The following is a 14,574-nucleotide window of genomic DNA, read 5'->3' as shown; positions in this document are numbered from 1 at the left end:
TGGATCCACACCGGGGAGAGGCCCTAACAGTGTCCCCAGTGTGGGAAGAGTTTCTCCCAGAACTCTGCTGTGACCCAGCACCAATGGGGACACTGGTAAGGGAAGGTCTGTGAGTGGCCCGCGTGTGGGAAGAGGTTCCTGCACTGCTCCAGCTCCATCCCCTCTGTTGGACCCCGTTGGATGCTCCCCAGTGACCCTCGTTGGGCAGAGCCTTGGTGATCCATGGTCCTGGTGATCCATGTTGGGAACTCACCTGGCTGGTGGTCTCCACATCTTCCTGGCTCTCTGTGGGCACCTGGACTCAGCAGGCCAAAAACCCATTGGGATGCAGACTGACATCAGGAATTCATTTGGGAGAGTGGATTTTACTTTCTACCCTGTGAGAGTCCGTGTGAGCCTCTCGTCTGTTTCTGCCCAACGACCCTCCTGAGCCTGCGCTGGCCAGGGATGGGAGGAACCAAGTGACTGTTCCGCAGGTGATGCCTACCAGGACTGGTTTCTCATGATAACTAGTCACGGGGCGCTGACTCAACAAAGCTCCCACAGATGGAAGAGCAATGGACTGGTCTGGTATGGGCTACCCTGCATGTGTTCATAACAACAAAGATGGTAATAAAGTGCATTTCTGTAAAAGTAAACTGGTTTTGTCCCCTGCTGTGTCTTTTGCACTCTGAGATCCCTAAAAGAACCCGTCACGACTCCCACTCGCGTTGGGCAGATCACATCAGCAGCTTTGCAAAGACTATTACAGGAGGAAAGAAATCAGGTAAAAACTCTGCAAAACCATCTAGAGCAGGAAAGAAATCACGGCTATTTGCTACAACTATCACATGCCTCACAACATGCAGATACACCTAATGAAACAGAAGAAAAGGAAACATATCACATAAAGCAGATATACCCACAGAGAATTAGTACACATACAAAATAGTGGAGAAAATTGCTGCTCTAAAATGAGACCTCTTGTTAAAACGGAATATAGATACCTGAACAACGAGGATTTTGACCCCCATATAACCTCCAAAGAAATACCATACACTGCTACTGAATTGGCCAAATTAAAGAAAGAATACTCACACCTCCCACAAGAATCTGAGACCGAGTATGTATTTAGAGGTTCACTCACTGGAGGAGATCAAATTAAATGAAGTGAACAAGAGGCCAGTGGGTACTGGGGGCCTGGAGTTTTCTTAACAACTGGAAACTCTCGTGTTCCATGGTCTCTGACACAGTGTGCAGCCTACTGAGCTGGAGAACTTAGCCCCCTAGAGAGAGGTGATCCTCTAGCCATAACTGGCACCCCAGACCAACTCTTAGAAAACATTCATAAAGCTGCCTGTTTGCAAATGATACATGAACGAATACGAAACCCTAGCTATGAGTCACCAATGCAATTACCTGTAAAGCCTGAAATTATGACACCTTTAATTCGGGGTCTCCCTGAATCTCTGAAACCTACAGTAATCCTTCTTCAAAAAATAATAGCATCTATAACACCTGTAGACAGGCTTGATAGATTTCTTGCTCTAGTATGTATGCCCAGGAAGGAAATGATAACCAGGGTTAGAGGGGCCCTGCCTCTAGCCAGGGAGAGGCACAGGACAGCCAGGTCTTTTGGATGGAGTAGATCCAATGGCCTGGCACATCAGAGCTTTAGTTGATCCTGGTGCACAGTGCACCCTAATGCCACTGGGACATGTGGGGGCAGAACCTGTTTCCATTGCTGGGGTGATGGGGGGATCACAGGAATTGACTCTGCTGTAGGCTGAAATGAGCCTGACTGGGAAGGGGTGGCAGAAACATCCCAGTGTGACTGGCCCAGAGTCTCCATGAATTCTGGGCATACTCTTCCTCTGGAAGGGCTATTACAAAGACCTAAAGGGACTCAGGTGGGCTTTTGGAAAAACTGCTGTAGAGGCAGAGGGCATTGAGAAATTAAACACCTTGCCTGGACTATCAGAAAACCCATCTACAGGAGGTTCCTGAAGGTGAAAGTGCAACAAGTACCAACTGCCACCTCAACAGCACACATCCAGCAGTGTCAGATGAATCAAGATATCATTATCCCCACCCATAAAATTTTGGCTAGAGAGTCAAAGGGTGCTCAGTAAAACCCACTCACCCTTCAACAGCCCCAGTTTCCCTGTGGGCAAATCTGTCAGACAATAGAAATTGACTGTAGGCTATTGTGCCTTGAATGAAGTGACTCCACTGTGGGAGCTAAGACAGAGTACTGTGGATTTAATCAGCATAAGCAGCTTGATAACCAAGATGCCTTGGCAAGAGCAAACAGAGCTTTGAAGACTCCATGAAGATTGGATCAAGACTGGAGACAGGAAAGAAGAATGAATCAAGTAGAAATATTGGAAAATGTGTAAGCTTGTCTGTATGACGTTTAACCCAACCAATGTAGTAAAAAATGACCAGTTTTCCTAAAAATGGTATATAAGCACGTGTAGCAGTGAGTAAATTTGGATTCTGATCAGCAGTCAGTAGACCCCCTCTCTCTCCCAGTTGTTGATTCTCCAGTGCTGAGCGCTGCGTGCTGGACACGCTGGATCTCCAGGAGGAGCTGGAGCCCAAGGCAGCAAAGTGGCACCATTGACATTGCCAATGCATTTTTCTCCATTCCTTTGGCAGCAGAGTGCAGGCCTCAGTTTGCTTTCACCTGGGGGGACGTGCAGCACACCTGGAACCGACTGCCCCAGGGGTGGAAACACAGCCCCACCATCTGCCACAGGCTGATCCAGGCTGCACTGGAAAAGGGTAAAGCTCCAAAACATCTGCAATAAATCAATAACACCATTGTGCGGAGGAACAGGGCAATAAAAGTATTTGAGAAAGGAGAGAGGATCATCCAGATTCTGCTGGAAGGAGGTTTCACCATGGAGAAGAGCAAAGTCAAGGGAGCTGCCTGAGAGATACAGTTCCTGGGAGTAAAGTGGCAAGATGGACAGAGCCAGATCCCCACTGAAATGATCCATGAGATCATCACAGTGTCTCCACACAACCAGAAGGGAACACAAGCTTTCCTAGGGGCCATAGGTTTTTAGAGAATGCATTCCTGAGTGCAGCCAGATTGTGAGCCCTCCCTACCTGCTCACCCTAAGAAGAACAATTCCAGCTGTGGCCCTGAACAGCAACAAACCTTCACCCAGACCAAGCCGAAAATCGCTCATGCAGTGCCCTTGGCCCAGTCAGGATGGGACCAGAGGTGAGGAATGTGCTTTACTCTGCAGCCAAGAACAATGCTTGTCCAGGAGCCTTTAGCAGAAGGTGCCAGGGGAGACTCGAGCCTGAGCACTAGAATTCTACAGTCAAAATTACAGAAAGTCTGAAGCAAACTACACTCAGAAAAAAAAAAAAACAAAAAAACAAAAAAACAAACCAATAACCAAACAAAATATTATCTGCCTATAATAAGAAAGCTCAAGCCACCTCAAAAGAAATTATCACAAAAGCACAACTCCTCCTGGCACCCTGACTACAGTGCTGGGTGATGTTTATAGAAAAGGCTCCTCTACCCACCCACCCACACCACATGGAGCCCATGGATTGCTCTCATCACACAGCACGGCCGGATTAGAAACACAAATCACCCTGAAATTTTAAAAACAGTTCAAACCGGCCACAAGATAAAAACTTTAGTCTCACTAACAAAAAGGAGCAGAAACAAGTAACCAAGGCTAAAAAGCTCCACCATGCAACCAACTACCAGCACAAGAAACACGCTGTGCTCTTGTCACTGACAGTTTCTGTCTCATGGTTGAGATGAACCAGAAGTGGAAAGTGGCCGCAGGGAGCCCCACACGACGAGTCACACAAGCTACTGAAGGAGAAGGTGAATCAAGTGCACTTGCTGAACTCAAAGCCATTCAGCTGGCCCTGGACACTGCTGAAACAGAGAACTGGCCAAAGCTCTAACTTATACTGAATCATAAATAGTAACCAATGCTCTGTGCAGTTAGCTAGAAAGGTAAAAAAAGGCCAGCTAGCAACATAAAGGAAAACCAATTGAGCTGCTGATGAGTGGAAAAACATTGCCACTCAGACAAACTCTCTGTAAAAGTCCATAATGTAGAGGCCACGTCCCCAAAAGTCAGGCTAATAAAGAACACTAAACAGCATGTAGATCAAGCTGCAAAAATAGAGATGTCACAATAAATTTAAATTAGAAAACATAAGGCAGAGTTGTTCCTAGCTCAATAGGCCCATACTGCCTCAAGCCATCTATAAGTAGGCACAAAATTGAAAAGCAGATTTAACTATAAATTGCATTTCTCAAGTTATCCAAACTGTAAGACATGTGCTAAAATCAAGCAAGCCAAGATAAAGCCTGTCTAATAGGGGGTATTCCAAATATAAGTATAAAGAAGCCGAGCAAATGAACTACATCACACTGCCTCAAACCCCCCAAGGCAAGTGCTACGTGAGCACAATTGTAGAAGCCACCACTAGATCATTAGAAACCTACCCTGTACCTCACACTACTACTCAAAACACCGTCTGAAGCCCAAAAAAGCAAGTCCTATAAAGACACAGCACCCCTGAGAGAATGTCAGACAACAGGACCCATTTCAAGAACAGCCTTAGAAACACCTCAGCCAAAAACCAGGATAATGGATAAATAGATCATATCCCTTATCACACACCAGCTGCCAGGAAAGTTGAACTGTACAACAGACTACTTCAAATCACCCTAAAGGCACTTGGCAGGGAAACAGGGAAACATCCAAAAATTGAGAAATGAACTTAACTAAAGCCACCTAAATAGTCAACACCTGAGAGTTCATCACTCAAGCAAGTCCTGCCCAGTCTGAAGCCTTGCACACAGTGGATGGGGATAAAGTTCCTGTAGTACAATAAAAGGTTTTTAAGACTGTTTAGATTAGGCCCACCTCAAGCAAAGGCAAACCAATCTGTACAATTGTTTTGCTCAAATCCCAGTTACACTTAGTAGGTAATGCAGAAAGATAAAGAAACCCATTGAGTACCACAGAAAAACCTAATCTTAAGTGAGAACTGTGTGTAAAGTTTCACTGGAAAAAAATATAGCAGAGTTGAAAGAAGGTATTAATTAAGGTAGGATGCAGATGGTAATAGAATAAGGAGTAGATCATGTCTTAAGTTGCAATGCAAGATGCAAGCAGAAGTATACATTCTATCACCATCTGCTGAAACCAGGTGGAGCAGGGCTCCTTATCTCTCCATGACCCATCCCTCAGAACTTCCCCACAAGGAGTTATACTTTATGGGAGATGCCCCACCCAAGGAGAAAAGCCAAGTATTTCCTACCTAAATAAAATCTGAAATTTGAAACATCAGAGCATTTTCCCACTAAATTCCCAGAAGAATACCAGGCCTATCTTCATCACCACTAGATGTTAAAAAAGTAACTACACCCTTCTCCAAAATCATTGCTTCAACAAAACCACATCTGTCACTCCAAGAAAACTACAGGTACCATTATTCAGACTGTAACCAACACCCTGAGCAACAGGGTTACAGGCTGCATTCTGACCTTGCCATTGTTTGGTCTTTTATTACTATAGTTTTATTTTCATTTTCCCAGTGAAAAACTGCTATTCTAAATCCCATATCTTTGCCTGAGAGCTCCTTAATTTCCAAGTCATTAATTTAGAGGGAGGGAGTTTACATTTTCCGTTTCAAGAGAAGCTCCAGAGCTCCTCAGCAGACACCTGTCTGTCAAACCAAGACAGTGCCCTGCTGCAGCTCCATCCCCATGGCAGGATCCGCGCTGGATGATCCCCAGGGACCCCCGGTGGGCAGAGCCCCCCTGAGCCCTGGTGCTGCTGATCCGTGTTGGGAAGACACCTGGCTGGGGGCTGCACACCCTCCCCGTGGCCTGGATTTTCTCTGCATTTCTCTTTGTCCTTCCCAAACACCCAAAACCAGGTAAAAATAGAAATGTTAAATAACGACCTGCTTGGGACAGGGGGGATCTTCCAGGGGATGCGGGGGACGCTCGGTTCCAGGGATTTGAGGGGTCCTGGGAGGGACCTGGGGGTTGCTCAGGGCGTTGGGCACCCCAGTTCCAGCGGCTCTGGCTGCGCTGGGAGACGGCTGGGAGAGGAGGAGGAGCGGGAGGAGGAGACGGGAAGAGACGGAAGAGAAGCAGCGGGAGGAAGAGGAGGGACACAGGAGGAGCGGCAGGAAAAGGAGGAGCGATTTTGAAACCACGCGCTTCTCTCTCCCGTTCGATCACGTCGCACTTCCCCGGGTCCGGCAGCATCGCCCCCGAAATCCCCAGGTGCGGGGAGAGGGAGCTCGCCCCAAATCCATCATGGGGGCTCCGGGAGGTTTTATTTTTCGTTTCAGGGGATGTTTGGATCTTGCAGGAGCCCAAAGCCGAGCGGGAAATGGCCCTGGCGGATCCTGGCGGCTCCCCGTGGCGATGGCCCGGTATCGGCGGGGAGGGGGCGATATCAGTTCTGGGGATCCCCGGCAGAGCCGGGGGGGAAGGCGGGAGCCCCGGAGCGGGGAGAGCTCAGAGGGGCGATCCCGGAGCCGGGGGACCCCGGCAGCCTGGAGGGGTGCGGGAGGTTGGTGCTGAGCGGGCTCCGGGCCCCCGAGGCTGAAAGGGGCGCTGACTGCTCCAGCTGCCCTTGGGCAGCGCCACCATCAAACCCAACATGCTCAGCCCTTGTTTTCCCCCCAAACCAGGATTTCCCAAACCTTGGCTGCATGGAGGAGGAGGAGGAGGCTGTGAGGACGAGGTCGATGGCCCGGAATCCCCAGGCAGGTGAGGAGGAAGTCAGTGCCCCTTTCCCCCTGTGTCCCTCCATCTCCCAGCCCAGCACGGCCCCGGCTGCAGCACAGCCCTGGGGGGATCTCCTTGCCTCTGGCACGGAGGCAAATCCCATCCTGTCCTTGTCCTTCCTCCCCAGACAAGGAGCTGAGCACGGACAGCAGGGAGGACAAATCCCCGCGGCACAGCCTCGGGCAAGAGGCCGTTTGCAGCGGCTCCACGGCGCAGGAATGCAACGGGGAGGAAAAGCCCCGCAGATCCCGCAGCAGGAGGGGCTGCAAACGCACAGCCCGGGGATCCCAGCAGGAAAGAGCCAGCCCGGGCCGGGGAGGCGGCCGGAGCTCGGAGCTGGGGCTGCGTGAGCAGCTTCACCATGGGGAGAAGCCCCACAAGTGCTCAGAATGTGGGAAGGGCTTCAAGAGGAGATGGGACATGATCAGACACCGGAGAATCCACACGGGGGAATGGCCCTACGAGTGTGAGGAGTGTGGGAAGAGATTCATCCAGAACTCAGATCTGACTGTGCACCAGAGGAGCCACACCGGGGAGAAGCCCTACGAGTGTGATAAATGCAGGAAGAGGTTTGAGAGCAGCTCCAGCCTTCTGAAGCACTATCGCACTCACTGGGATGAGAGGCCCTTCTGCTGCCCCGACTGCGGGAAGGGCTTCAAGAAAAACTCCAACCTCGTCAGCCACCGGCGCATCCACACCGGGGAGAGACCCTACGAGTGTCCCGAGTGTGGGAAGAGCTTCTCACAGCGCTCTAACTTGACCAGACACCAACGGAGTCTCCACTGAGAGAAGCCCTGCGAGTGCCTTGAGTGCAGGAAAAGCTTCGTGCTGGCTCCCTTGTGGCCTGGATATTCTTTGCATTTCTCTTTCTCCTTCCCAGACACCCAGTACTGGGGTAAAAATGAAGACATTGAACTAAGACATGCCTGCAGACACAGGGGGATCTTCCAGAGGATGTGGGGGACCCTGTGTTCCAGGACTTCAGGTTTCCTTGGGGTTGCTCAGGGCTTTGGGCTCCCCAGGTCCAGCAGCTCTGGCTGCACTGGGAGATGCTGACGGAGCTTCTGGGGCAGCTGATCAAGGACCCCCTGCCCTGACCCCTCCCCGTTTCCCCCTGACCCAGCTCCTGCTGTCCCCTGTCCAGGATCCTCCTCTCCCCACTGCCACTGCCCTTGCCCCCAGCCCATTCCTGTCTCACACCACTCCTGCCCCTGTCCCAGTTCAGATCCCATTCCCGGTATCATTCCCTGTCCTGTATTCTCTGCCTGGTTACTGTTCACATATTCCCAGTCCCATATTCCCTGTCCTGTTCCCCTTCTAGTATTCCTGATCCCAGTCCCATTCCCATATTTCCATTTCTATATTTCAGTCCCCTTCCCATATCCCATTCCCATCCTGTTGCCTATCCCATGTCGTTTCCTGTCCCATATTCTAAATCCCATCCCATATTTTCTCCCCATTCTTTTATATTTCCTGTTCTGTTCCCATTCCTCTTCCCTGTTCCTGTTTTCATTCCAGTTACAATGTCCCTTTCCCAGTCCCCACTCTCAGTCCCTGTCCCCATTCCTGGTTGTTGGAGAGTGGAACAGAGAAGCCTCTCTGACTCCCTCCAAGAGAGAACAGTAAGCAGGAATTAAATTTAAAATGTTTTCAGAAATTAAAATACAGGAAACCACACAGACATAAATAGAGGTCTAAGTTTTAGTTTAAGGAATTAGAATATTAAGTAGCATAGATATGAAGTAGAAGTTTAAATCTTAGTGTGAAGTACATAGAAATATGTGTTAAATACTATGAAAATAAAAGCCGTGGAATCTCCTATAAAATACTGGCTGCATTGAGACATTAAAAACTTAGTTCTAGAAAAAATAAAATTGCAGTAGGAATATTTTGTATATTCTTCACATAGAACGGATAGGCCATATGCACAAGTTATGTGTAGACTTTAGTATTACGGAATTCTGACAGGTTTAGGAGAAATTGTCAGGTTCACGATTTTGGCTCATTGGGTAATTTGTTAATAAAAATCTATGTATTGGCATCTCTCTTGCTTCTTCTCATCACTCTTTCTCCTCCACCACCATCATCATCACCACTACCAGAGGAGAGAAGAAGAAGAGAGGAAGATGAAGAAGAGAAGAACAGAAGAAGAAAGGCCAGGGAGCATCTGCCTCTGGAGACTCTGCACCAGCCGCAGCTTCGCCTCTTGCAGCAGAGAGCTGCTCCTGCTTCCATCGGGACTTTATGGCAGAGAGATTGAACAGGGACTGGAGAGCCTTGGGCTCTTTGCCTTTGGAGCCTGACGTGCCTTCACAAGAAACAACTTTACAGCAGCCAGCAGCTGCTCTGCTCTGGGAAGATCTAAAGCCACAACCAATCCCACAGCCGGTGCCAGTCCCAGTTGTGGACACTGCTGGAGGCCTAGGCACATTTTAGCTAGGCCTTTTTTCTCAAGTTCTAAGTATTTTTCTCAGGCCATGAAATTTCTCAGCCTCTATCCAGGATTTTCCCAAGCTGGAGACTTTTTCTCTATTGTAACATAAGACAAGGAATCATAACAGAGGTAAACAACTGCAAGGTCCATGAGAAAGTCAGGGAGGAGAGGTGTCTCCTTCTCTGACCAATGATCTGTTTGTATTTGTTTTCCACGAATTGTCTTATTTAAGGCAATGGTTTTTGAATAAATTGCTCTTTCTTGCTCTTTTATGCACCAAGCAGGAGAGTGTCTTGTTGCTGTTTTTCCACCTCTCCCTAATCCTTCCATGGCAACAGAGCCAGACACAGCATCAGCAAATCACCACTGCTGTGTTTTGGCAGGACTTTGGTTCTGCACGTGCAAAGCAACAGCAGCTTGTGGCATTTTTGTCACTGAAGCTCAGCACTGACTGAAGTGGCATTTTTAATGCACTCCCTAACTGCAAAACACCTTCTGACACACTTTAATGACAGACAGGCAGCAGGAAAATCTGTGCTTTGCTGCTATGAGACAGGTCAGAGGGGCAGAGCATATCAAATAAAGGGACTGCTGCTTTAGCTGCCAGGCTGTGAAGAACACAGCAGCACTGCAAGTTAATTCACTGCTCTCACATTCCAGTCATTGTATTGCAGTCATTACACACCAGTGGTCTTTGAAATACTAATTATTTATTAAAACTGATCTTCAGAAGAGCTTCAGCAGCATGTGACTGACATACACTGCTGTGAATACCATGAACTGTGTGGACCACTCTGAAAACTTAAGCTTGATGAAAGTAAGATCGGCAACTTCTGTTTCCCAAAAGATCAAAAGGCACTGTAAATGCAGGAAACAAAAGAATTATCTTTCAAAACAAGATAATTGTCAAATTCAAAAGAATTATCTTTCATCTTTCTGATGATGGCAGTTTCCCTAAAACTCTCCTTACTGCACTCAGAGGAAGCAACAAGTTTCCCCTGCCCAGCACCCGGTCTTGTATTTCCCACTGCAGTACAAATGCAGGTATCCTAACAGGACTGTGCAGTCCATGTGCAGTTTTAAGGACATGCCCAAATGGATGATTGGCTGTATTTACACTGACCAGGACACAGCCATGTTCACTAAGTGTGCCTGACAAGGAAGAATTTTCTCTAGCATAAATTTGGAGGTTTTTATTACTTATATCCATTTTGTTCTTAGTGACAACAGAGCAATTGCTCAAATTTAAGTTTCTGTTTTCTTCATCTCCTTAATGCATGCAGCAGAAGAACCTGATCCTTTAATGCAATGGGAAGCTTTTGACAGCCATGACAGAACTTAAAATTGGAGTGTGAGTAAACCAGACTGGATGTCAGTGTGACTCTCCTCAGTTTTGGCCATGCTAAATTATATTAGAATCATATATTCTGACATCTGCACAGTCTAACTAAAAAAGTGCAGAGCCCTTGGTGTTATGGGATTGCTGATGTAAAAGACCTTTGCTTCCACACCACTTTTCACAGATGACTCACAGCTTTCTTTCAACTTCCTACAAATTCCTGCAATCGAATCTTAAGAGCAGATAGAACTCTGTTTCATGCCATTTCTGTGTAGGATTCAGTAAATTATTTACAAAGATATAATAGCTGCAAAATCTCTGCATGGAGCAGTGCAAAAAAATACTTTGGCATTTTCCTGTCTTCATAAACAAATGTAAATGTCAATACTAACCACTTCAAGCCAGTGCTGCAATCAAAATGAAATCACAAAAGAGCTGATAGCCTAAGTAAGCCTAGGCCTTGCTTGCATTTAATCACTTTGTAGCTGATGTCTGCCTAAGGCAGCCAGGAAAATCTGTTTTATTTGGAACATTTTATCCGGGCTTGCTGTAGCTGCCAGGGGCCATCCATGTATTGCAGTATCATTACTTGGGGGAATTTCTCTTGGGTGAAAGGACCCTTGCCATGTACCATTGGCACATTGCTGGGGAGTTCCACATCCCTTGTGGCAGGACGGTCCTATGGTGCCTTTTCAGCAGTGACTGTTGATGGATGGAAGGTATGGAAAAGGAGAATCTTGACACAAACTCTGGATGTAAAGAGATCCTGAAAAAGCAATCCTTCAGATCAATAATCATTAACAACCAGTCCCTGGGGATTGTGTAAGGAGAGGGGCAATCCTGTCTGCAACAGTCCATCTCCTCAATGATTTCATTTATTCTTCTCGGGTCTTGAAGCAGCGTCCACTTCTCACTATGTGGCTTTCTGATAAAGAAAATGGGGATATTCCAGGGATTATATTTAGGGACAGCATGCCCTTTATCCAGTTGTTCACAAGCCAGAGACTCTAGTGCGGACAGCTTTTTGATGGGAAGGAGCCACTGATCAACCCAGACAGACTTGCCTGAGGTCCAAGTGAGTTTTACAGCACCGTGCTCATCAGTGGTCCTTGCTAAAAATTTTTCTTGAGTCCCAGTCCCCAGTGGGATAGGAGGTCCCTACCCCAAACATTCACTTTGTCTTTAATAATAAACGTCTTGGTGGTGGCCACACGGCCCCACAATCCTTTAAAGGAAACAGGATGTAAACTCCTCATTGTGTTGCTGTGCCCCCCAATTCCCACAAGTGTGTTGAGTGAAGAAACAAGAGTCCACTCTGGTGAGTTGTGTGAGATAATGGTCATGTCTACTCCCATGTCAAAAAGACCCATACATGTCCCGGCTCTGAGGGTCTCTTCAGGTGTGAGACCTCCCCAGAGAGGGCATGCAGGTGGTCAGAAGTCTGGTTCTCTCAGAGACACCAGCAAGAAAGCAGCTTGGGATGACCTTGTGTTGTTTCAGGGCTGTTTATTTATCTTATCTTTAAAAATGTTTCTGCCAACCCAACACAGGTCCGCTCTGCAGGTTGACCTTTGCAGAAGAACCCCTGGGAGGGCTGTGCCAAGGCCTTTATACTCTAAACTACATATACAATATTTACAAATTTTCCCCAATGCCATGCAACCTCTTTACAATATCCAGTTCTTTCCCCATCTAATCTGTGGTTCCCAAAGTGCAACTTCAGCATGGATGACACAAAGAAGAAGGAGGAAGAAGCCCACCACACCCAAGATCCATCTTGGCCACGTGGCCCTTAATATAAACAATCTAAAAACCTACTTATAGTACATCCTAATATTCTAATTTACACTCTACTCATCATTATTTTCTGTGTCTCTTCTCTCAACGTGAGCAAATTCTCCCAGGGAGCCAAATCCAGCCCCTGCAGCTCCTGGACAGCACTCGAGGGTCTCTAAGGAGTCTGCCAAGGGAGTCTTTGCACCCCAAAAGAGCCAAGTATACCCTGGACTCCCACAATACAGATGAGGGTTTTCCCCATGTAAATGACATCACAGGTGATTTTGATTTTTCCAGGCCAATCTGCTGGGTCCATGCAACGTGGTCAGTGTCATCATTAACCATAGGCAACAAGAGAGCCTGAGTGAAAGGTATTTCCTTGGAAATAAACAAGGAGGATTAGGGCACCTAACTAACACTGATTTCTTGATTAGAGGTAACTGTTAAAACAGTGGGCAACACATAAAAACCTTCAATATTACATTGGTCAAGTCCAATAATGAGAAAACTTCTTGTCTGCAGTTCTGGTTCTAGCTGGCCTGTAGAGATAATGAGATGGATAAAATCAGTTATCATTACTGACCGGGCAGGTGATAGCTCCAGTCAGGAGCTGCACGGTACTGAGGCAGGCAGGTCCCTGAGGAGGTGTTGCAAAAAGAGGTTTGGTGTGTTCCAATGTCTGTTTTGCCAGTGTTCAGCCATGGGGGTTCTTGTGTCTCCACGTGCCACTGTCCTGTGCTCTGCTTGGAGTTTCCTCATGGCTGCAGCAATGTACCTGGACTTGATGACAAGAGTTTGTATCTGGCCTGGTTTATTCCAGTCACAAAGTTTTTGAGAGTTCCCTTTTTGGGTTTGCAATAGTTTCTTTCCCAGTGTCCCTTTTGACCACAATTAAAGCATTGTCCTGGCTTTTGGTTCTGCTGTCTTTGAGGACGCTTTTGAGATTTAATCAAGGCATTAGCTAATACTTTTCCTTGGAAGGAGGCAACATGCTCTGGAGTAACCAACTTATTGCAAGCCCCCAACATCTGGGGGATGGTGGTCTCAGGGTCAAGGGACAAAGCCTTTAAGCCCTTCTTACATTTGGGGTTAGCATTGACCACTGCTAGCTGTTTCAGCTTCCCAAACCTGGTCCTCAGCCACTTGTTTATCAAGAGTGAGTTTAACCTTAAACAGAAAAGTCATATAAGGCTCTGTAGGGTCTTGCCTTATAACAGCAAAGTTCAATTGCAGCTTACTGGCCTAGGTACTTGTAAAAAGGCCTTTTTAGCCAGCCATAATGTCATTTAACACTGGTCTTTGCAAATCTCAGGCCTGCTGGACCGGGTCAGTTCCCTCCCCTGCCAATTGGGCAAGTGTAATGCCAGCCCATGCTCCAGAAAGCAATTTATTTAACTGTCTCTTCCACCCCAACTCCATAGCAAAAGCTCAGTAGGGGATAGCAGCAATGCCATTAAGTATTTTATGTCATGGTGTCACGATCCGCCCAACCCGATCGGGAGTCGTGACGGTTCTTTTAGGATCTCAGTGCGCAAAAGACACAGCAGGGGACAAAACCAGTTTACTTCTACAGAAATGCACTTTATTTAGTGCCAACCAAAATGCGATAGTGGGACAGAGAGAGAGAGAGAGAGAGAGAAAAGGGGGTTGGGATTGTAGCTACCAAGATGGGCAGACAAATCCTCGTGGAGCCAGCCAATAGATGTCTGTTGCCATCTGGGGAGATCTCGGGGGTCTCCTCTGAGAAAGTCACTTTTATAGTCCTTTCCCAAAGCGAGTGGCTTCTGGCCAAAAGGTGGGAAGATTTATGGACTATTGTATGTGGAGCTCGTTATGCTGAGGAAACAGGACATCTCAAGGCACACCCAACCATCTTTGTTGTTATGAACACACGCAGGGCAGCCCATACTGACCAGTCCATTGTTCTTCCATCTGTGGGAGCTTTGTTGAGTCAGCGCCCCGTGACTAGTTGTCATGAGAAACCAGTCCTGGTAGGCATCACCTGCTTTTCACAGTCACTTGGCGTTCCTCCCATCCCTGGCCAGCGCAGGCCTCAGGCGAGGGTCGTTGGGCAGAAACAGACGAGAGGCTCACACGGACTCTCACATCACCCCGTGACCAACGAGCGTCGCTGAGAAACTCCATCAGCATGATGTTGTGACCTTGTAGCATCTTCAGGACCCGTCATTGGTAGCACATCCCGAGAACAGGGAAAACTAAAAACCAGGGATAAGAAGGAAAAGG

General features: G+C 47.5%; 2 protein-coding genes across 2 annotated transcripts in view; both read left to right on the top strand.

Annotated features, from left to right (window-relative positions):
- Window positions 1-14,574, top strand: part of LOC306815427 (class I histocompatibility antigen, F10 alpha chain-like) — a 235,813-nt gene that overhangs the window by 101,120 nt on the left and 120,119 nt on the right. The gene's annotated exons all lie outside the window — the stretch shown is intronic.
- The window catches only part of LOC306815426 (uncharacterized protein), a 135,125-nt gene continuing 127,238 nt past the window's right edge, over window positions 6,688-14,574 (top strand). The window contains exons 1-2 of the mRNA XM_079331988.1: window positions 6,688-6,763; window positions 6,909-7,590. Of these exons, the coding sequence (XP_079188114.1) occupies window positions 6,706-6,763; window positions 6,909-7,567 (717 nt within the window). The 5' untranslated portion in view covers window positions 6,688-6,705 and the 3' untranslated portion in view covers window positions 7,568-7,590. The remainder of the gene's footprint in view (window positions 6,764-6,908; window positions 7,591-14,574) is intronic.

The sequence above is a fragment of the Erithacus rubecula genome (assembly GCF_903797595.1).
Source record: "Erithacus rubecula genome assembly, contig: scaffold_132_arrow_ctg1, whole genome shotgun sequence".
In the NCBI taxonomy this organism is placed as follows: domain Eukaryota; kingdom Metazoa; phylum Chordata; class Aves; order Passeriformes; family Muscicapidae; genus Erithacus; species Erithacus rubecula.
This window is presented reverse-complemented; position numbering and strand designations above follow the sequence as displayed.